Source organism: Vespa crabro, chromosome 11, assembly GCF_910589235.1.
Source record: "Vespa crabro chromosome 11, iyVesCrab1.2, whole genome shotgun sequence".
NCBI lineage: Eukaryota > Metazoa > Arthropoda > Insecta > Hymenoptera > Vespidae > Vespa > Vespa crabro.
Window position 1 is genome coordinate 5944755 of NC_060965.1, and position 24543 is coordinate 5969297.

Consider the following 24543-nt stretch of genomic DNA (forward strand, 5'->3'; position numbering starts at 1 on the left):
TATTTTTTATATGCATTAGAGAAATAGTATCAGAAAATATATTCGTAAAAAACTTAATAAATTTATCTAGCATCGATAAGCATATTATATTTGTTAATTTTGTTTAAATTTATGTATCAATTTTGACTAAAATAAATTATTATTTTTAATTGCAATAATCCATTTTATATAATTACTATTACATATGTATTTTATCGCAATATTAAATTAAGTTATTTAATGATATATATTTTACGTGGACTTTTGATTTGATAATCACACGGAGATATCGATGCCTGATCAGAAAATTATTCGTTCTTATGCGAACGTTAAAATCTCTTTTTATACATTAACTATAAAACATTATTATACCAATAACTATCTTTCATTATTCTTAATATTCAATTAATATATTATATTGAGAAAAGTAACATAGTATATGTAAATTATTCTTATATTATTTGCACTGTTCTTATAACGCAAAACGCCTGAGCATATGCAACCCTAAGATTAGTGATCTGACAGGTGCCACCACCTTGCGGAATAATTTGTCCTCTTTGAATATTTGTCTTCAGTAACGTATTTTGAAATGTCATTTATTTTACATAAATATTTATCACTATATAAAAACCATAAGATATTTGAAATAATAAAATAAGAAAATCTTAATTTCTTTTTTATTCGAAATAAAATTCAATATAATAATGTTATACTGAATCAAGCAGTTATTGATTTTGCAGAAGTTTCTATTATCTTTATCAGAACATAGAAAAACTAGACGAAGAAATTTTTTATCTTTAACAACATAATTAACAATATATTTCTTTATTTTATATTCTTTTCGAAATTTATAAAGATTTTCTCATTTTTTAATGAAATATTTTAATAAGAAATTAATAATCCAAAAAGGGGGCAACTAATATGCTAGAAACGTTCATGTCAGTTCCACGGTCCCAGAATGCTGATGGTATCTATCTAGCAAAAGAAGGTAAAGGGACGTGAGGGGTTCTTTTTACGTTGGTTTTCAGTGAGCTCACGCACGTCGAAGGCGTTCGTCGACGTTCGTTGCGGTCTGGATGCCAAAAATGGCGTTTTTCGATCGTTTTACTATCATCAACGAATTCAACATCGATTCCTATTAAAACCTTACCGATTATCACAACTCAACAAACAAATAAAAGTAATAGAAACGAGATCGTTTCGTCGGTGCCGGGTTTTTTACGAGTGAATGATCGATGAAAATCTACGGCGTTGTCGTGTGTCTCCTCTTCGCATAACGACTTTTTCTATTTGATAAAAAAACGAAATCTCTATTCGAGGATCAACTTAACGTAAATATATAATATAACGATGATTTTGCGTGTCAGTCATATCGTATCATTGTGTAAAAAAATTATCTCTCTTGTTTTTTTAATGTTTTTTGTTACAAATCCTTTCGTTACTTATTGTCCTATATACATATCCAATGCACATATATTGAATATTTATTTGAAAACAAATTGTAGTTGATTATGTGTTTTGTGTAGTTTTATTATATTTAGTGTGAATATATTGTGTCATTAATGTGATCCACAATTTTCCGATTATAACTTTCATAACAAATTAGCGTACATAGTGAAACCTCTTCCTGGCAAATTTTTTATTACTATTTATTACTATAATTAGTAATATGAATAAGTTTTTTTCGAATACATTTCATTCGATTTGTTAGGTAGAATCACATGCTTAATCTTTTTTTCGGCTGTTTAGAAAATAAACACGTTTTACAAAGGACACTTTGAGATGCTTCGAAAGAATAACAATACAGATATTTAAGTGACTAACGTATTTCTTCTTTACTTGGTTACATTAGTCATTACAATTGTGTTTTGTCATTCGTCGTCGATTGTTTTACGTAGTATATATTCTTCGCAAAAGAATTTTCTACGTATTCGACATGTCAGAGATTATATCAATCATTTTTAATGAAACGATTGTGTTTCAGAAATTCTATATCGTAAAAAAAAAGAACAAAAAAAAAACTAAAAAATACGTACGAATTGTAAATTTCATTAGATATCGTGAGTGAAAGTCGAATATATTGTAAGATGGTTTTATTCGTTGTCTGAATATGCGAAAGTGCATGCAGATTCTCACGCTCGGTCCATCCTATCTCTATTCTCGATCAAAAATTCCATCATCTTCAGAAGCATAAAGCGGTAAAAGTAAAAAAAAAGTTGATGTCTCTTTTTTTTCGATTATAGTGCTGAACTCTCATGTGGGTACAATTTTTACATGCTGACGTAAGCGTACCGGGCAAACGAGGTTTCAAGCTTACATTGATGATGTCACATCTTGTCATTTTGAGACGAAGCAAATAGTTATATTCACATTGCAATTAAGATGTCATGTAATTTTACTTCTATATTTTCATGAATTACGTTAAGTTCTCTCTCTCTCTTTCTCTCCTCTCTCTCTCTCTCCTCCCTCCCTCTCTCTCCTCTCTCTCCCTCTCTCTTTCTCGTTCTTTTCTTATACTCGAATCATTAAATGTCGCTGGAAGTTGCCTTTCATCGTGACTTCCTGCGTTCTCCTGCGTAGTATGTTTAAAAAGTAACCGTCAGGATATCAATAGGCCGTTCTACAAGTTTGAATCGTTATGTATCATGATAAAAATCGATGAACTAGATCAGTGTTTCTCAATACACTGTGTGTTTAATATCGAAATTATCTTGTCAACATTGTAATGATACCGACGTATCAATTCTTTCATAATAACAATTTTTCTTTCCTTTGAAAATGTTATTGCATGTTAAAGGAAGAAGGAGGTTAAAAACGATAGAAACGAAGGAATAAAAACAAAAATCGTTCGACTTTGATCTATCTTGTCTGTCATGTTGATTATGCAAAAAGAAATAAAGAAAGGCATGGCAGATGTAAAAAAAACGTATACGCCTATCACGCATGATCGTCGATGATTTGGTAGAAAGTATTAACTAGGCATGTCAAATATATTTAACACAAAGCATATACTACATAATTTAATTCATAAAAAATTTACATAAATTTACTTCTTCAAATTAAGTTTTGAATTAAATTTGACATATGTCTAATAGTAGAAAATACAGGGTGCGCCAAAAGTTCTTAAACTTGTAATTTTTGAATTATCTAGAAACATTCGGTAAATATATGTAATGTTTGATATATTATAATATTAAATGTCAAATATATTTTACAAAACATATACTACATAATCCAATTTTTGAAAAATGATTTTTAAATTGATATAAATTTATTTATCTAATTATGAACTTAATGACATGGTGTAACGTAGAAAATAAAAATTTTTCACAGGCATATTTTACAAAGCACATATTAAATAATTTAATTCTTAAAAACGTGCTTTTTAAATTAATACATTTGTTTATTTAATTAAAAAGATTGAATCGAACTTGACTTTATATAAATTTACTTTGTTACATAAATATTTTTAATAATTTTTAATTAAATAATTGAAGATTTGAATTAAATTTAACATGATGCCTCATATAAATAGAAATATCGAGAGTCAATAACGAGACAACTTTTCGATTGTCTCCTTGAAGGAATAAGAATGCAGTCAACCGAGCAGTTACGACCAGAGCAACTGGTGGGCCTGGTAGCTCGATCAGCCGAGGGAACAGCCGCGAAGGGCATGCCAATTAAAGGTCACGAGGACTTGTGGGTGGAGATTCAAGCGAATACATTCAGGAATTGGGTGAACGAGCACCTGAAGCATGCGGCCGATGTAGGTAGCGATCCTGTTTTGGACCTCGCCGAAGATTTTAGAGATGGTACACGTCTTTGTGCTCTTGTTGAGGTTCTCACTAAAAGACGTTTACCACGATGGAATCCAAGGCCAGCGAATCAGCATCATCATCTTGAAAATGTCTCGACTGCGTTACAGGCTATCGAGGCGGATGGGGTGAAACTCGTCAATATCGGTAATGTTTTTTTTTTTCGAAATTAGCGTGAATTTTAAATAATTTTTTTCTTTCCGATTCGTTGGGAAAACTTTCTATATAGTTACGAGCTGGACAAGCAAATACATCATTGTTTGCGTTTACCGATCGAAAGATAAAGCTCGTACCTAGCATGTTAGAAAGCAACATACTGCTCGCTTTTTAACTAATTAGTCGTCGTTATTTCACGTAACGCTAGGAGGTATTGACCTCGGCCGTGAGCACGTCTTCTTCCTCTGTTCTCAGACACGCTTCTTTCTTTCTCTTTAATGAATTTATTGCGAGATACATACTTCTTTGAATTCTAAACAATTCATTGTTTTATATCGCGAAATAAAAAAGATGGACTACTGACATAATGCTAAACGAAAGAAGATTTACGCGATTGACAACGTTATATTTTTATTAATCTATCAAAGGAATTCCTTTCGATGAAACTTAGATGACTAATTGTAAGATAAAAAAAAATAAGAAATGTTCTCACATTTTGATCATCGGGTGAGTCAATCGTCGTTTATGGTTAATATGTAATAGCATACTATATACAGATCATTGTTAGAACAATCGGTCTTTTAAAAGCTATCTGTTTTTTTTTCAAAAGAATCTTATTGTTGTTACGATACTGGAATACAATCGATGTTACCACTTTGTTACTTCGGTATTGTTGATAAAAACACTAAAGTTATATCATATTACATCTTTTTTCTTTCTTATCGAGAAAAAAGGAACAAATGAAGAAAGAACCAAGTTTAATGTTCGAAACGATCGAACGAAAATGATTTGCTATGGTGGTATTTATGGGGGGCTCCGTCCTCATTTTCACGAGTGCAGGTCTCTTGTATCGTTACGTCACGCCTTTGCAAATCGATGCTCGAGGTCGTTGCCTTTCTTGTGTTGTACCGGCGCCCACGAGGTCGCTTAAAGCCGTCATTATTGTACGTGTACGGTTACCGACCAATTTAATTCTTCTAGATGTAACAATGATAAGACAATACATTTGAAAGAAAGTTTCATTCTAAGCTTGGTTAAATGAATAAAATAGAATAATATCGAAATTCTTCCCATTCTCTTTGCTTTCCTTTCTACATTTATTAGACGGATCATGATTTTATAAAATACTTTATGTACTTCTGTGTATTACATTCGTAACAATTACGATCTTTTATTATAAAGATGAATTAGTAATTAGAACTATAATTGCACGACAATTTGTAATCTCCTTATAAAACGTAATACGACAATAATACAAAAATTTTTATCAACGTAAAATATTAATATTAAAACGTTAACTTTATGAGAATAATAAACGTTCAAAGTATTCGTATAAAGACTCCATATTACTGAATGTATGCGAATTTGTTTCTACGATTTCTTTCGATTCATAAACGATTATAAAATGTTATACATAAGACCCAATATTTTTTTATATCAAATCATTTTTTAATATCATTTTCGGAGATATATATGTATATATATGTATATATATATATTTGTGTGTGTGTGTGTGTGTAATTATAATTTCCTTTCAGGAAATGTCGACATCGTCAATGGAAATTTGAAACTTATTCTCGGCTTGATATGGTCGCTTATTGTAAGATACCAAATAGGCAAGTCCAAGTTCCCTCCAAAGAAGCTGATGCTTGCATGGCTCAAGGTCAGTATACGTAATTGCATGAAAGACCTTGATGCAGACAAGTATAATCTACAACAAAAATATAACGCCTTGATCTCCAATTCGACGATATTATTTTATAGTGAAAGAATCTCATTTTATATATATATATATATATAAAAATGAGATGTTAACTCATTGAATTAACAATGTACATTAACATATGTTATTATAATTATTTATGTTATGTAATAATTATTTTAGGCTGTTTTGCCAGAATGCAGAGTAAATAATTTTACAACCGATTGGAATTCTGGTGTATATTTAAGTGCACTATTGGATTATTGTAAGCCTGGATTGTTCCCACATTGGCGTCAACTCGATCCTGATGACAAGTATGATCATTTTATGACCTTTTTTATTATAATATTTCATATTTATCAAACGTCATATATTCGTTATTATGTTTCTTGTGGTATAGCGTCTACAATTGCCAAAAAGCTATGGAAATATCGAAACGAGAATTTGATATTCCTATGGTGTTGGAACCAGAATACCTTGCGTCTCCATATTTAGATGAACTCTCGGGAATGACCTACTTATCGTATTTCATGAAAGAAGGATCACCCGGTTTCCATGCCACTTTACGATGGGTTAACTCACGTTTACCTCATGAACCAATACGAAACTTTAGAGTAAATATAATTATGAATAATATATAAATCAAATAAAAATATATTTAACATTTATAAATATTTATTTACTTTTCTCAGACCGATTGGAACGATGGTAGAGCATTGTGCGCCATCGTTAGAAATTTAGGTGGACCTGCTCCATCTTACGAAAAACTTCATGCCGATCCTTCAGCTTGGGAACACAATTTGCAAATAGGTATGTCCATCATATTGTTATTTTATCGGTATAACGTGTTGTAACGTTCGCCCTTATATGTTTTGAAGGTATCGATGGTGGTAAAAAACTAGGCGTGGAACCCATTTTGAAAGCAAAAGATATGGCAGATCATAATGTCGAACATTTGGGCGTTATGGCGTACGCAGCGTATTTTCAATGGGTGAAACCTCGCCCTCAAGCAAGCGAACAAATTGTCGTTCATATAGATAGTACATCCGCTAGAGTACAACAGCCAGTACGTTGAGTTATTGTTTGTCAATTATACTTTCATAAAGTTACTTCAATCTTTATGAATCTCAATAATGTTATAGACCATTGTTTCGATGATTCGTTCTATTGGACACAATGGAAGTCTTTTTATATTGTTTAAAGTTTAAAATTATTGAACCATATTCACAGGCACATTTCAAACTGGAGATGCTTACCAAAGAAGTTAACACACGAGAAGTTAGAGGTGAAGTTATAAGTCCGAGTGGACGAGTCGAATGTAGATTAACTTGGAATGGCGTACATGGAAAAGGAACTTTTGTACCTACTGAAGTTGGAATGCATAAGGTTTGTATAACATGAATTTTATTTGAACATTTATATAAATAAATATTTAAATTATTGACAGTGTATTTTAAACAAATTTATTTTTATAGTTAATGGTATATAATGACGGAGAATTAATCAATGGATGTCCCTATTACTTCAGAGTTTTACCTGCCTTGACCAAAATCAAATCGCCCGGTATGGATCCTTGTGCAATTGGATCTATCGTCGAGGTTCTAGTCAATAGTTATGGTGAGTTTATCAAAGAAAAAATGAAGGTTTATATTTTCTAATAATGAATTTCTAAATATTTATTTTAGGAACTAGTCACGATGGGATCGATGTTACTGCATGGTCACCGACAGGAAGATCATTGGCATGTCCAGTTAAAAAGAATGATGGTGTACATACAGCAACATTTCAACCAGATGAAACAGGTGAATGGAGTATAGCGATAACGCATAATGGAAATCATATACAAGGTGGTCCATTCACTTGTTTTGTGTTCGATCCTAATGGAATCAAGGTAAATTGTTTAATTCTTATTCTATTTTAGACTATGTATATACAAATAAATAAATCTAATACTTGTTATTATCTTTTATAGTTACTCGATACAGATGGTGCTATGCCAGGTCAACCATTTTCCTTTATTGTTGATGCAAGAGGAACTGGAGGTCTCGGCGATGTAATCATAGATATAGTACATGATAAGCAATCTATTTCTTATAGAATGGAAGATATTGGACATATGCAGTACCATGTCTCATTTGTTCCCTCTGATGCTGGGAAATACAGAGTTTATGTTTACTTTAATGGATCAGACGTCAGAGGTTCTCCATTTTCGATAAGAGTTGGTACTCAGAAGGGTTCGAGAAGATCAAAAGAATCAACATCCAGTTTAGAACGATCGAAAGTATCCTCTCTTGAAAGACGTATGAATGGATTAAATGTCTCCATTACACCAACTCGCGGTAGTCCTGTTCAAAAGATTTATTCCACTACCACGTACAAATCAGCTAGCCCGACTCAACACGTTACCGATTATTCACCCGTACACCAGCATTCTTCAACATATAAAACTTCAAATAATTATAGCAGCGAAAATTCAACATATCATAAAACAAATTCTCTAAATCATTCACGTTCTCCGAATCTTAATCAAAGTCCTGTATCTAGAAACGTTCATAGTCCTTCTATGATCAAAGAAACAAAAGAAACATATTCATCAACGACATATAATCGTTCGAGATCATCAGGAACTCAGACTCCGAGTTTAATAAAGGAATCAAAAGACATTTATGCATCCAGCACTTTAACTAGATCTCGATCACCGAATCTAAGTCCAGCGTCTCCAGGATCACAACATTCACCGACCATCAAGGAATCAAGAGACATTTATCAAACTGGTTCCTTAAATAGATCTCGCTCGCCCAATCGCAGTCCTATGTTTCGTAGTGCTACGCAAAGTCCTGTCAGTAGAAGTTTTAGTCCAAGAATAAGTGATAAAGAAACCGGTTATAATGGAAGAAGTTTTATGGACAATAGTGTTGTCGATACAAGTAGTAACGTAAGAGTATCGTCTATGGTGGGTGGTACTTCTCGTCGTGATTCGTGGGACGCCATAGCCAAAACAAAATCTTTGCTTTCTTATGGTAGCCTAGAATCCCTTGCAAATCTCACTAATAATTCTCCGATAGCTGAGCATACGACAAATACTCAAGATCCTACAAGTAATGATTACAAAAATGATTATCATGCTTACAGTACGAAAAATACAACACAAACTATAACGAATACCGAGAAATTTACCAGCGAAACTCAAAGTAATCGTACGCAAACTCATGGTATTCTAAAAAATAAAACTAATAATTATTATAAAAGCGTCGATACTGCAGATTCCACACATGATCGATATCTCAATAATGGTACTTACGTATCAACGCAAATAAAAAATTCATCACTCGTTACTGGGAGCGCTATCGAAATATTACCTGTTCATAGACCAACAACCTTCACTATTGATCCGAGTGTAGATCCCAATAAAGTTTCTGTTAATGTTACAGGTAAATGTCATTGTCTATAAAATACAAATTACATAAAATTAGATAGATCAGGTAAAATTTCCTTGTTTATTTTATAGGTCCAAATGGTAAACTTATACCTATTCAGAAATCAACTCTTCGTGGCTTAACGTATACGATAACTGCTGAAGAAGTCGGAGAACATATCATACAAATTTTGCTCAATGGACAACACATCAAAGGATCGCCATTTAGGTTGATACATTAGCTCAATAAAGATTAGATATAAACATTTTTGTACACGTTATAATTTTTTTTAATTGTATACGTTTATGAATTTTAGATCACAAGCTTACAATGCAAGAGCTATACAAGTTGGTCATATACCGAATGGAGTGGTCAACGAACCAGTTGAATTTGAAAGTATGTATTATTATTATTCAATTATCTCTAATTATATTTACTACAATCTTAGATGTATAATATTGTTATAGTTGATGGCTCGAGAGCTGGATCTGGAAATTTAGAAATTTTGGTAAACGGTGGCCATGTTACGAGTTTCGTTAGAGCGCTAGGTAGTCAACGTTTCTTAGCATCATTCGTACCTCATGAAGCTGTTACACATTTGGTTGAAATGACATTCAATGGCGAAGTCGTTCCCGGTAAGTTTTCATACTATCATTTTAATTTTGTCTAACAAAAGAAAAAAAAAAGAAAATAATGAAGCATTGTCAATCGTCTTCGTTTTCTTTCATGACGTTATCCATTAAAAAAAGGTTTGTAATCGAGAGCTGAACGAATTATTTTGCATTTAACTATGGAGTATACATGCATATGTATGTACCTCGTACATGCATGCATATTTGTATGCGATTCAACGGAATGCATGGCACTTGGCAGTACCGTCACAGATTAAAAAGTAGGAAAAATCAGCATCGTTGATGTATTATTTGATTAAACGCAATATAAGTTTTATACATATTATTAAAATTCTTCCATAAATTCATCAATATTAAATATGTCTTAATAATGAAGAATTATCATTTTAACGATTGCATTCTCTCAAGCATAAATTCTACTATAAAATAACGATTATTAATTCATACATGAATCTGTAATGGAGATATAAAAAGTATTCGTATAATGTATTTATTTAAACTATATATACTTAGAAAGGTATTTAAAAATCTTATTAAGAAGGCCGATACTCAATAGGAACTCGATAGTTTATAAATATTAAAAATTGCCATTTCTATTATCACGAGAAACTTTCACTCTGCTTTTATACCGTTGCCTTCATTCTTCAGGCACAAGAATAATGATTTTGATGTGCATAGCTCTATAATATACAATGACCGAAACAAATGTCTATATTTGTCGAAGAAAAAAATTCGATTAGTAACGATTTATTATCCATTTTAAAGTGTATCATTATTTACGAATCAACTCTCTCGAGAGATAAAGATGTTCTTTCTGTCTGTTTATTACGGAGTTGGCTTCCATTTGTATATACGTACTACATATATGTGTATATACGCGTTTACTTCCGTGAACATTGCTTAGATTCTTTCTCGTTCGCAAGTAATGTACCCTCTCTAAGTCAACAGGTCATCGATCAGGTCATTGACTTACGATTTCACGCATTCAAGTGTTGTGCTACTGACCCAAATACACGATACGTTCATCGTTTTCTTTACTTAGTATTTTTTTCTTTTTCTTTTTTTCTCTTTTTTTATTTCATATACGTCATTTCCTTTTTGTATAAGACAATATCTTCAGCCATGGGTTTCCTGGACGATTATTATGATCCTATATCTCCCACGCAATTTAAGACACCGCATTATGCACCTTGATCACATAATAGGCGTACAAATACGTGCCTACTCAGGAAAGGTTGATCGAGTTAGCTTCTTCTCAAAGATGGAGTACGTTAAAATTGTTCCTTTTCAATATCTATCACATCTATAAAAGGAAACTCATATTTATATCTAGCAATGAACGGAAATGTCGCGTTTTAACGGTAAAATCGGTGACCATGAATAGAACGCTAAAGTATATGCGTTATGCCACTAGATAGATTGTGAAGAATATTATATAGATGCCATATAAAGAAATGCATTCTCCACAGTGGTGACCACGTGTACGTGATTCGTTACGCTATGTAGATGTCTTCTATGTTAGGGCTACGTTTTGACGTTGATCTTCACATAGATGAGAGAACTTTTTATTGGATTCGTTTGAAACATTTCAATTATCCATTATACTTGCTGAGATGATCGGTATCTCGTAATAGTTTATTGAAGTCTTGAGAAATGTTTGAAAATAATCCGAATTATATATCTATAAAGCGTAGGTGTGTTGAACTATGAAAGTACTGCCAGTGTATAGGCGTATTTGATTGCGTACGAAGGGATTCAACTTCTACCTACGTATATCTACATGACTTCGATATATTAATACGTCATAACATTTTGTAACGCCTTGGAAACATCAGCTTGATGTTAAAGATTAGATACCATATTCTCTCTCTTTCTCTCCCTCTCTTTCCCTTTCTCTCCCCCCCTCTCTCTTTCTGTTTCTTCTCTCTCTCTCTCTCTCTCTCTTTCTCTTTCTTCTCTCTTTCTTTTTTTCTTTCTTTCTTCTCTCTCTCTCTCTTTTTCTCTTTCTTTCTTCTCTCTTTCTCTCTCTCTCTTTCTTTCTCCCTCCTCTCTCTTTTTTTCTTTCTCTGGTAATGAAGTAGGAATGTGAAATTGAAATGCCTTGCTTAAATCTATCAGATATACGAAATGCATGTCAATAAAAAGTTTTCTTAGATACTAATGATTACAAACAGAGCGTTACTTAATCGCATAAATCTTCTTTCGTTTTAATGGTGCTAATGACATAGATCATTATACTTCATATAATTAAAGTACACGTTTATTTCTTTCTTTTCTCTTCTTTTATTTAGTGTTTTTACGCTAGAGCGAGCATGAATGGGGCAGTTATTATTTATTGAGGAAGAAATACCTACATCTTTTTTCTCGCGACACCCTATAGAATAATTCTTAAAGCGTTGTGATATGTGGAATGTGTGTATTACCATACCAAAGAATTTATCACTGATCTCTTTCTTTCTCTTTAACTCTCTTCTTTATTCTACTTCGTTGTAATTTCTTTCTGTCATTATTCTGATTCAATCTTACAATTAGATAGTGCTTTGACGATTATTGAAATAAACAAATTCTCTTCCTTCTTCAATCCAATTATCATTTCTTATTTCGTAGATACACATTAAAATTGTAATATTTAGCACCATTTAGCACTATTTAATGCTACTTGTAATTAGTACTTTAAAGTTAAACATTTTTATACATAGATGTCGCGATTAGCTACATTATAGATTTTGTAATTCGAATTATGACTCCTTGAAACGAAATATATCTTACGTAAACAAGTTCAATTGTGGATCAATTGATTCTCGTTAAAACGAAGTAGTTATTAATAAATGTTTTGTTACGTTAGACAAATACAAATTGAAAATTGTTTATTGACAAATACCACGCAAAAGCTTATAATACAAAATTCTTTGGAAAGAAATCAATCAAATTGTAAAGTTATTTTCAAGATTTTTGGAACAACGAATTATGTTCTTTGTATAATCTGTTATATCTGGAAATGGATTGTGGTTTATTGTATTTAGACATTTCGATAAAAGTGTAATTGAAAAAAGTCAATAATTATTATAATAATAAGAATTATATAGGTTTGTTCTTACGCGAAGAGGAAATAAATCGATCAAGAATTCCTTTGCCAAATCGAGATTGACTTTTCTAGGTTATAAATAACGAAAAAACAATCGTAGCGAATCGTAAATTTAAAATTCCCGCAACAAACTACCTGATCATTCGTAAGCACCTATTTACATCGATTGAATGTGATTGTAAGAATTTCTCATACGATTTCTCGTCGAATAATTATCAGGTCGCGAAAAAGCATCTCGTTGCTAATTCGACGATTTACATTCTTATACAAAATAACGGTTTGCTTTCCATTCTTTGCCGATCTCGTGAAATTGATCACCCATGTCTGTCTCGTAGTACTGCATTTCTTTTTCTTTTTTTTTTCTTTCCTTCTTTCTTTCTCTCGAAAGATCCGCATCACGAACGAGGGTTTCTATTTGCGGGCGACCTTAAAGTATCGAAATACGCATATCGAATGTCTTTTGCGTGTGCATACGTAAGTATGTCTCTTCTTTATGTATATACATAGACGAAGGAAATGAAATGAGAGTTCATTATCGTACTAAATCGTTCGTATCTATAAGATTTTAATCACTTGCATTTTTGATTTATATAACATTAATTTTATTTTATGTATGTAAAATTAAATATATATATTATCTGTAGAACGTTGCACAAAAACAACGCCTTTATAAAGCAGATGCAAGATATTATACTATTCAAAGTATTTTTCATTTCTATTTAAGAATCTTTTTACTCTAATGTTAATAAATACAAATATTATTATAATACGTTAAATAACTTTGTGTATATATATATATATATATATATATATATATATATATATATATATATATATACATAATATATATAAATAAGTAATAATCGTTTCAAAGAAGATTTCGTCATTTTGCTAATTGATTTCGTAATAAATAACAACATTTATAATCAATTTTCAATGTGTGATTGTAATTCATATTACAATCACACATTGAAATTGGTTACTTCATTCGATTTCTCATATCGAATGAAGTAACCGATTCCACAAAATTCCTGTAAAATTAACGTAAACAGTTTAATAATGACATCGTTTTAACATACGTATATTATAAATTTGATTAAAAGTTCATATGACGATAATTAATGATGATAATTAATGACGATAATTAATGACGATAAATATGACGATAATTAAAAATAATAAATCCGTAATATTTCGTTTCTTCAAAGTAGAAAGAGAAGTAATGCGAAGAATTGTCTTGAAAGATAAAAGATCAATTTTCGGGCGAATCCCTAAAATGCATCATCCTACATTTAGCACGTAACTGTAGTTGTTGCATACCCGTTGTAAATACATGTGTAAGTAAATGCTCATCGACGTTAAAAGTATGCAAGGAAGATAAGAAAGTGTAGTGGTGGGGAGAAGAGGCGGGAGTTTGGAACGCTTAACATAAAACGTCACGAACACCATTATGCGTACGGCCCTGGTTTTGGGCCCAAGTGCCGGGTCTGCCAAGAAGCAGGGGAATAGCAATACAGCAGCTCAACAGCGAGCAGCAACGCTCGTCCCGTCGTCGTTCGATTCGGTTGAGTCCGTCGTGAATCGCGCGATCCGCTGACGTTTCTTATTCTCTCTGTCTCTTTTTCCCGTTACACACACCTGCGTATCTCTTCGTTCCATCGTACGTCTATATGGCTTTTCTCGATCGTTCCACGTTCGTCGTCCTACGAGATTCTTCGCAATGAGGCGAGCTTGCCTTTCGATTGCTTGCCGTTTGGCCGTGACGTCGAGCGTCGTTGAAAAATAAAAAAGAAGTGAAGCAAAATTAAGTTTGGCCAACTATACGAAAGAAACGTACGCGTCTCCTCTTCGTCAGTGTATATATATGTATATATATATATATTTATATATATATATGTATATATATAGTATATATACGTTGATGCATCGTGTAGTGTGTTTGTGAGATGCTTAAAGCAGTGCCGTTTTGAATGCAAAGTTTTACGTCGTTCTTTATTTAAAATTAATCTGTTTTACTCAATCTGAATCAGATTGCTTCTAACTTCTTTCTTTCTCCCTCTCCTTCTTTAATCTCTTCTTCTTTAGGGCTTTTTCTTTTTAGTGCTTTTTAGGGTTTCCCTCGTCGAGCTACAGGTGGTCACAAGGTAATTGTAATGATGAATTTCAAAATGAGCTTAATGCTTATATTCGTCGTTCGTTAGGTCGCATTCTTTCCTTTCTTCTTCTCACAATCGCTTGAAACGGACTCGTTTCTCCCACTACCATTCAATACCGTCTTTGGCGATGTTACATCCTCTTTTTTATTTCTTTCTTTATTTTTATTGAAAAGAAAATAGACTTCCATTTGACAGGAAGGTTAGGAAATTTCCTTATTGGCGTTACGTTGCACTTCCGGGAAATCGGAATTTGACACTAAAGAAGGGGTTACGCGGGTAGGAAGTTGATTTTATATCGTTTTAAAGATTACAATTATATTTAATAGAAATACTAAAAGAAAATAATAACGGTTATTTACTAATATCAAATCACCATCAAAATACCTCTTGTTTTGTTTTGTTATTAATTTTATAAATTAAGAATTTTTTACATAATGTTATACATAATGAATTGTTTACATAATTTATATGTTTATAAATTAAGAATTTTTTACATACTGTTATACAGTTTTTTTATAAAATTATTAAGTAATATATAAATAGTATTGAAATCTTGATCTAATAAATTCATTTATGATATATATTATAGTATTATAGTAATAATTTATATCAATTATAATATGATGATAAAATCTTAGGATCATCTTGGCGAGTGACAATCATGCCAGCACCAAAGATGTCTGTTATTGGTGATTCTGTCAGATTGGTACCTGCTGGTAGTCCTGCATCATTTGAATTATCTGCACTTGGCTTCAGTAGTAATGAAATTGATGTACAAATTTTAAGTAAGTTAAATATTTTCAAATATATACCTCTGTTATTATATTTTTGTAATATGTATATTATCAAAAATATTGTAGCACCTTCAAAACGACATATATCTGCAAGAATAGAAGAAGAATCTGGTCGTACTGGAGAATTTCGTGTTGAATTCACACCAACAGAAGTCGGAAGTCATCTTGTAGAAATAAGCATCGCGGGACAAAAGCTACCGGCAGGACCTCTTGTTGCCAAGGTGTATAACAGCAGTTTGATACAAGTCACTGATGTACCTAGCGCTGTTGTTGGTCATGCCTGTCAATTTAGAGGTATAAAAAATAATTCTTATAAATCATATGATATATTTAGTAAGTCTTATTCTTAATTTATCTTTATATAGTTGACGCAAGTGCAGCTGGTGAAGGTCAATTAGAAATATCTATAAATGAAGGAGAAGTACCAAATCATGTTCAAGTTGTGGGCGGTGGACGTTGCCTTGTATCTTTCACCCCTGAGATTGCTAAATCACATTACATTGATATAAAATTTAATGGGGAAGCTGTACGTGGATGTCCATTTATTTGTAATGTGTCCGACACGAGCAGAGTCACATTAAATTTAAATCATTTAGAATTGATACCTGTAGATCAACCGGCTAATTTCCACATGGATGTTGATGGAAGTGGAAGTGCTGAACTTGCGGTTTCCGTAAGGGGTTAGTTATACAATATATTTCTATGTTGTAGGTGAATAAAATTTATTGATAAAAGTAACATATATTACTTGGCACTTAATAAGTATATAATACATAAAGTCAACATACACAATTACTGCAAGTAGCTTATTGTTTGCTATATATTATATTTGTACTTCTTTCTACTCACATAATAGAAATGTATAAAATATTTTGGAATATTTTCAATTTTTGTGTAAAATGTTTTATTCTATATATTATAGGACCAAATATGGAATTACCAGTTAAAGTTACTGGTGACATAAATAGTGGCTTTACAGCTGAATTTATACCAAGAGATGTAGGTGTACATTCAATTAGTGTTGAATATAATGGTCATCCAGTAAATGGTACACCATTTTTAGCCAAAGCATTTAATGCAGACAAAGTATTAATTGGCCCTGTTGCAAGAGGTAGTGTTGGACAACCAACACATTTTACTGGTAAGTAAAATAATTAAAATTTGTATTGACATTTCCTTCATTTAATTCTTAAACATTTGAATATTATAAAACCTATAGAAAAAAAATATATTATATTTATTTATTATTATTTTATATAGTTGATGCAAGTCAAGCTGGTGAAGGAAATTTGGAGATTACAATATCTGCTCGTAGTCAAAATATCCCTACTCAAGTTACACCTCAAGGCAATGCTCGTTTCTCAGTCAGTTTTGTGCCTTTCGAGGCATGTGAACATATCATTAATATAGCCTTCAACAAACGAACTGTACCAGGCTGTCCTATAATAACAAGGGTGGGTGGTGATAGCCATGTAACTGTAAGTGGACAGGCATTAAGCAGTGCTGGTTTAGGAAGGCAAAGCTATCTTACTGTCAGTAACGTTGCCGGTAGCTTGGAAGATTTAGAAGTTAATGTTGAAGGTAAAGTATATGTAAAATTTATAGTATTAAACAATATTATCCTTACTCCCATCCCTCACTAATAATTTAACTTTATGTCAGCATGTATATTTCTAGTATAAAAAGTGTTCATCACTGTTATGCAAAAGTCAACGTTTTTACACAAAGATCTTGTATTATTATGGTATACGTTATGCACCTTGTGATTGATTTTTTAAATATAAATATGTAATATTCTAAATAAGTAATATAAAGTTTACAAGGCTTGAATCACTGACTATCAAGTATATTTAAAAACACCACCTTTTTTTAACCAACTGGAATCACTTTTATTTAATATTATTATATGTCCTATTTATATCTAATCGAAGTAATAAGATTTTCAAAGAGTATAGTTATATTATACAGAAAATGATCTGTCTTAGTGTGCTCTCTTAATTTTTGGCTTGAGAGCAATTCTCTGTTTGTTACAGGTCGGCCAGCTTTCAGACTACGACATTACTAGACCTCTAAAGATATACTAATTTCACTCTAACTTTAATACCTGGACTTTTATGAAATATATGGTGGTGGGTTCCTAACTACAATCTCCTGAAGATCTTTGCGTAAGAGTAGTACAATTTCCACCTCCTTTTTACATTCCTTATGCATTATTAGTTACCATTATAGAATCCTGTAAAATCAGTAGTTGTGAACTTATCCTTGTGAATAGCTATGCACGTAGTAACTAACATATTCTGATCACATGCTCACATTTATTAGATCCATGGACATGTATTTAATATGTTCAAGCCATTAATTTTTGTGGTGCTATGCCTTTATATGGTTAGTTATTAAAAATGATATTGTAACTATATAGCCATTGATCCTGATCTATTTACATAGTGCTATAATAAATGTGCCAATATGATATAATTTTATTATTATGAATGCAAGAACTTTGCTTTCCGAAGAAAAAAGTTAAATAGAAACAAAACTTTATTATTATTTAGTAGATTGTTAATATCTCATTAGTCCACAGCATTAAAATTTTCTTTAGTAATGCGCATGTAAAACTTAATGATTGTTATTTTAAAAAATGAAAAAAGAATAAAAAGGAAGCAAAGATAGACTAAGAGAAACTATACATAGCATCTATTATTACTCATGATAGGTCATGTAACTAATATTCATTATAATCATTTAAATATATTTTGCTTTATAATGGGCTTAGTATAATTTATAACTTTAACAAGTAAGAGTAATAGATAAAATCAAATATTACATTTCATCTCTGGTGTTCTTGCGATCCACCTTAGTAGTTGCCTGACTAAATTGCATTAAAAACTAACCGGCGGACTTGATAGGGCCCAATGGACAGGCCGTACCAGCTCAAGTCACTGACAACAAAGATACAACATGCACCGTGGCATTTACACCAAGAGTAGTAGGAGAACACAGAATAGCAGTAAATTATAGAAATATTCCAGTGGCTGGCAGCCCCTTCAGTTGCAAAGTATATGATGTTACTGCCATCAAAGTAAAGGATGCTAAACGAGGTGTTATTGGTACACCTGTTACATTTTTGGGTATATGCATTATAAATTTAGCAATTTAATTTTTTCTTGTTATTTTGTATTATTGTTCAATTAAAATCGTTGATTTTAGTGGAAACAAGTCAAGCAGGACCAGGAAATCTAGAAGTTACTGTAAATGGAGGACGTGTACCAACTTCTGCTCAAGCACAAGGTCCTCATACATATGCGATATCATTTACTCCTAGAGAACCAATTGTGCATACTGTTGACTTAAGATTCAATGGTGAAGATGTACCTGGAAGTCCATTCAGTTGTCAGGTAAGTTTTGCATAATTAATTGATCGATTTATTGTATATATATCAATAATATTAAATATTATTGTAATACTATTTTAAATATTAGGTCAGTGATACAGCTAAAGTACTGATAACTGATGGGCTAGAAAAAGTATCTGTAAATCGTGTTGCATCGTTTACCATAGAAGCAGATTCATCTTTGGGAACACCTGTAGTAGAAGTATTATCACCCACAAGAGAGAGCTTACTAATTCACATTAAACAGAGTGCTCATGGATCATATACTGCTGGATTTACACCAAAAGATGTTGGTATGTATATAAAGATACTGATTTTTATATCAACTTTGTTATACAAACATAATAATGAAATAAAATATAATATAGGTGATCATAGTGTTGAAGTGAAACTGGGTGGATCTCACGTTGAAGGTAGTCCTTTTCTTGTAAAAGCTTATAATGCTGACAAGGTAAAAGTAACAGACATAAATAGTGGTGTTGTGGGCAAACCTGTCTTTTTCAGTAGTAAGTTATATATTTTTAAACAATGATAATAAATCATAAGAAACTAAATAATATTTTAATATATTAATTTTTATACTGTTATAGTTAATGCCAGTCAAGCAGGTGCTGGTAATCTTGAAATCATAGTCGCAGTCAATGGTAAAAATGTACCAAATTATGTACAAAGTGAAGGTAATGCAAAATTTAGAGTTAATTTTAAACCACAAGAAGCTGCAGTACATAGTCTTAGCGTACGTTTTAATGGAGAACCTGTACCAGGTAAGAAGTAATATCTTAGTTTTTTTATAATATGATATATATTGTAAGATTTAAGATATATCTTTATATATCATTGTTAGGTTCACCATTTAGCTGTAAAGTAGTTGGTGCAGGTCAAGCAGTAATAACAGGCAATAATCTAAAAATGGGTGCTGTTAAGCGATTGATTTCTTTTACTGTGGATCCACAAGCACCTTCAACAAATTGTGACGTGATTGTCACGCCACCTTCAAATATAGCTCTTCCTATTACAATAGAACCTATTGATGGAAAATATAATGTAAGTTTTGTACCTACAGAAGTCGGCAGACATAATGTTAGCATATTAGTAGATGGAGAACCAATTAAAGGGTCGCCGTTCGCTTGCAATATTTATGATGTGACTAAGGTAAATTTTAAATGATATAATATATTATAAATATACAATATTTACAATATAAAATCTTTTATTATAAATACGAACAGGTCCATGTATCTGGTCTTACAGAAGCCTTATTAGGTCAAGCCACAACTTTTACTGTAGATGCAGCAGAAGCTGGAGAGGGAACATTAGAATTGGTAGTAAGCACTGAAAATAATACAGTTAAGGCTGAGGTAGTTGCTTGTGCGCGTGGTCTTTATGACGTAACATTTGTCCCTCAAACCACAAGCACTCATTATGTTAACATTAGTTTTAATGATGATAATGTCCCAGGTTTGTGGATGATATTAAATATTAACATTATTTCAATATTTTCATTGTATTTCATTGAGTATAAAATTATTTAATACCATTTATTTTTTTCAGGTAGTCCATTTAAATGTCCTGTTACTACAAATATGTTAGATGGACCTTCTATGATACGAGTCGGAAATACAGCATATATGGATTTGGATATGTTAGGTCTACAAGGACCAGTATCTGCAGAAGTAACAGGTAAGTTGAAATTTCAGCAAAATAATTGAATTATTTGTCATAATTTAAAAATTATTACATATTTTGTGCAGGTCCAGATGGAATAATTATACCAAGTACATTGACTAAATTATCTTCTACTTTATATAGAGTAGAAATTCGAACTCGTCAAGTTGGTACATACAGTGTAATGTTTAGTGATGGCCATAAAGTTATTAGTTCTCAAACTCTTCAAGCTTTTGATCCAAGTAAAGTATCTGTTAAAGAAGTTGCTGATGTAGTTTGTCATCGTCCTGGAACAATCCTAGGTATTATTATTTTCTAATAACATATATATATATATGTTGGGAGTGTGTATCAGATATATAATATTGAATCTTATTTAGTTGTTGCATCAAAAGAATCTGGACCTGGGAAATTAACTGTAAATGTTCGAGCTGGTGGAGCAGATGTTGATAGTTTAATTCGCGAAGGAGATAATGGTGTTTATGAAATTGTTTTCCATCCAACACGTGCAGCCCCTCACAAAGTGCATATTAAATATAATGATGTTCATATTTCAGGTATATATTTATATGATACATTTAACATTTGAATAAGTTAATTGTGTATTACATTCTAATGTTATAGGAAGCCCATTAGATGTAACAGTACGTAGTCCTACAGGTGGACGAGAAGTAACTGCAACTGGTTTAGGATTGTATCAATCATGTGTTGGTAAAGTAACATCATTTACTATTGAGACATTAGGACGTCCTGGGAAAGAATTTGATGTTGTGATCAGTGGTCCACAAGGTAATGCAGTACCTGTGAGATGTTATCAGCATAGGGATGGAAATTTACTTGCTGAATTTACTACTAATTCTGTAGGTAAGTATAATGAATGTTTAATGATGAAAGATATATATACTGCGATAATATATGAATTTTGATGTATTTTCTCCAGGTACATATAAAATTGATGTCTTGCATGGTGCAAAACCAGTTTTGGGTTCTCCTTTCTTCTGTCAAGCATTTGATGCTTCAAAAGTAAAATTACAAGAATTAGGGCCAATGACTGTAACTGTTCATGATCACATTGCACTTAAATGTAAGTTAAGTTACCTGCTATTCTACAATATCCTTATTTGTTGTTCTTCAATAATATGTTGAAATATATAATTATAGTAATGAAAACGGAGGCTGGAATGGCAGATTTAGACGTAACCGCAACAAGTCCTTTAGGACAAGAACTTCCTCTACAAGTTACTCCTCTTAACGATGGAGCAGAAATGATAGAATTATCACCTAGTGTTCCTGGAACTTATATGATTAATATTACTTATGGTAAGAGATTAAAATTTACTTTTGAAATATATTAATTTAATTTCAACATGATTAGTACGAATACTCATTGGCATTTATGAACAGGTGGATGTTCTATTCCTGGTAGTCCAGTAGCTTGTACAGTAGATGCTGCTGGACAAGCTCGTGCTAAAGGTGAAGGTTTGCTAAGTGGCCATGTAGGTAAATCAGCTCATTTTATTGTTACTGGCACAAGAAGTCCTCCAGCAGTACAGGTATATATGAAGAAATTGACACATGATTTATATATATATATATATATATATATATATATATTTAAATTTATAATAATAAATATTATTAATGTATGTTACATAAATAATAGGTGGATGGTCCAGATAGTGTTTCTAAAGCAACCGTAGAAGCAGGTGTTAATCCAGGAACTTGGAATGTATCTTACATTCCTATTGAAGTAGGTGTATTTGACATTAGGGTTGTTTCTGCTGGTCAACAATTACCTGGATCCCCTTGGCATCCAAAGATTATAGACACTCGTAATCTTCGTGTTATTGGTAAATTATTTTATAAAATCATATAATAATAATCATATATATATGTTTGTATATATATATATATATATATATATATATATATATATATATATATATGTTTATTATATATATATATATATGTATATATAATTTTATAATAATCTTTGCGTATAGGTGGATGGACTGCTGTTTGTGATGATATTGGTCGTTTGAAATTACATCCGTCTAATAAAATCAGTTTTGACACTGCAGAAGCAGGACCTGGTGAACTCACTGGAAATATCGGAGATCATCCATTGACATTTGAAATGACTTCTAGTAACAGACTGAAACTAGTACCACCTCATTTATCTAGTGGAGAACATCGTTTAGAAATATTTTTTAATGGTGTACCTTTTCCTGGAGCACCAAAACTTGCATATGTTCAAGATCTTGAGGTTTTTAAATTAAATATTATAAGATTAAAGAGTAATGTGGATAAATATATCAATATTATCTTTGTTATAGCCGCCAGTACAAGACACTAGTAGAGTATTATTGCGAGGTCGGGGGTTAACTTCAGCAAAATGCGGTGAAGAAGTTAGTTTTATAATAGATGGTTCTCAAGCTGGTAATGGTACTCCAAAAGTACAACTCTTCTCTCCTACTAGTGAACTTAATGTAATGCTGCAACATTTGGGTGAGATAAATGAACTGAAAACACAAATATAACTATTATATTGTACATCATACACTTTAAAAAATATACAGGTGACAGTGTATACCGTGCAAGTTATATACCACAAACACCAGATCCACTTCTAATGACTGTCTCATGGAATGGCAGACAATTAAAAGGATGTCCTTTACAAATTAATGTAACGAGCGCAGCAGATGCATCAAGAGTTATCTGTTCGGGAGATGGTTTAAAACATGGCATCGTTGGACAAGAGATAAGAAGTTTTATTGATACAAGAAGAGCAGGACCTGGTAAAAAAATTCTTATAACATTTCTGATCTATTATCATATAATATATTTAATAGTTTAACATTATTTTAAGGTGAGCTGACAGCACATTGTGTTGGTCAACATAAAGTAGCTTATTGTGAACTTTATGATCATGGTGATGCAACGTTTACTCTTAATGTGAAACCTCAAGAAGCAGGCCGACATGCTTTAACAATTAAATATGCAGGAGAACACGTACCAGGTTCGCCTTTCACGTTACGTGTTTCTGGAGCTCCTGATGCATCAAAAGTATATTATTTATAATTATTTATGAAATATACTTTATAACGGATTTAATTTGCATTACCAAAGAAACAAATATATTATTATTTCGTAGGTTCGAGTATATGGGCCAGGAATCGAACATGGTGTATTAGCAACATTTCAATCTCGGTTTATCTGTGATACTCGAGGAGCTGGCGCTGGTCAATTAACAGTGAGAGTAAGAGGACCTAAAGGTGCATTTAGAGTTGAAATGCAAAGGGAAACTCAAAAAGACAGGATAATCCTTTGTCGTTATGATCCAACAGAGCCTGGTGATTATAGAGTAGAAGTACGCTGGGCTGGTGTACTTGTGCCTGGTTCACCATTCCCAGTTAAAATTGTTGATACACAAGATGAATTATTAATGCTCACACAGGTATGTTATAGTCATTAATTATGCAACTATATTACATAAGTAGAATGATTTGATTATAATAATTTTTTTCAGGGTGGAGATAATTATTCGACAGGCCATCATACTATCACGTCATGGCGTGGGTCGCAAGCTATATTGTAAAAAATTGTCATATAATATTGTTATTACTTTATATGGACTAATAATATATTTCATAATATATATCATTGTAATTTATAAACTGTTCCCAATAAATTTTACGTTCTTGTATATTTGATAATAATACATTATACTATTATATTATATTCGTGTAAT

General features: G+C 31.9%; 1 protein-coding gene and 1 long non-coding RNA gene across 10 annotated transcripts; one reads left to right on the forward strand and one right to left on the reverse strand.

Annotated features, from left to right (window-relative positions):
* The first annotated feature begins 1016 nt into the window (after positions 1 to 1016).
* LOC124428091 (filamin-A) lies at positions 1017 to 24531 on the forward strand. Of its 9 annotated transcripts, XM_046971713.1 has the most exons (40): positions 1017 to 1310; positions 3564 to 3941; positions 5489 to 5613; positions 5836 to 5966; positions 6053 to 6266; positions 6345 to 6462; positions 6531 to 6718; positions 6883 to 7038; positions 7128 to 7269; positions 7338 to 7543; positions 7625 to 9083; positions 9161 to 9296; positions 9385 to 9464; positions 9536 to 9703; positions 15580 to 15726; positions 15802 to 16029; positions 16101 to 16415; positions 16658 to 16876; positions 16996 to 17316; positions 18642 to 18863; positions 18943 to 19130; positions 19216 to 19420; positions 19496 to 19633; positions 19718 to 19891; positions 19972 to 20279; positions 20357 to 20585; positions 20679 to 20807; positions 20879 to 21094; positions 21173 to 21349; positions 21417 to 21656; positions 21733 to 21876; positions 21954 to 22112; positions 22197 to 22345; positions 22456 to 22642; positions 22796 to 23058; positions 23129 to 23300; positions 23372 to 23590; positions 23662 to 23858; positions 23947 to 24249; positions 24322 to 24531. In XM_046971713.1, the coding sequence occupies exons 2-40, from the start codon at positions 3572 to 3574 to the stop codon at positions 24388 to 24390; spliced, it is 8811 nt and encodes a 2936-aa protein (XP_046827669.1). In that variant the 5' UTR covers positions 1017 to 1310; positions 3564 to 3571; the 3' UTR covers positions 24391 to 24531. The 9 variants fall into 9 exon arrangements, 6 of the variants coding, with proteins under 6 accessions (XP_046827669.1, XP_046827673.1, XP_046827674.1 ...); XM_046971714.1 differs by lacking the exons at positions 1017 to 1310; positions 3564 to 3941; positions 5489 to 5613; ... (9 more) ...; positions 9385 to 9464; positions 9536 to 9703 and adding exons at positions 13953 to 14618; positions 14871 to 14929; XM_046971715.1 differs by lacking the exons at positions 1017 to 1310; positions 3564 to 3941; positions 5489 to 5613; ... (9 more) ...; positions 9385 to 9464; positions 9536 to 9703 and adding exons at positions 13953 to 14618; positions 14887 to 14929.
* LOC124428101 lies at positions 9321 to 13510 on the reverse strand. The gene is made up of 2 exons (XR_006943084.1): positions 9647 to 13510; positions 9321 to 9556 (listed from the first exon to the last, which is right to left on the reverse strand). It is a non-coding gene; the product is annotated as an uncharacterized LOC124428101 (long non-coding RNA).
* Positions 24532 to 24543: the final 12 nt, after the last annotated feature.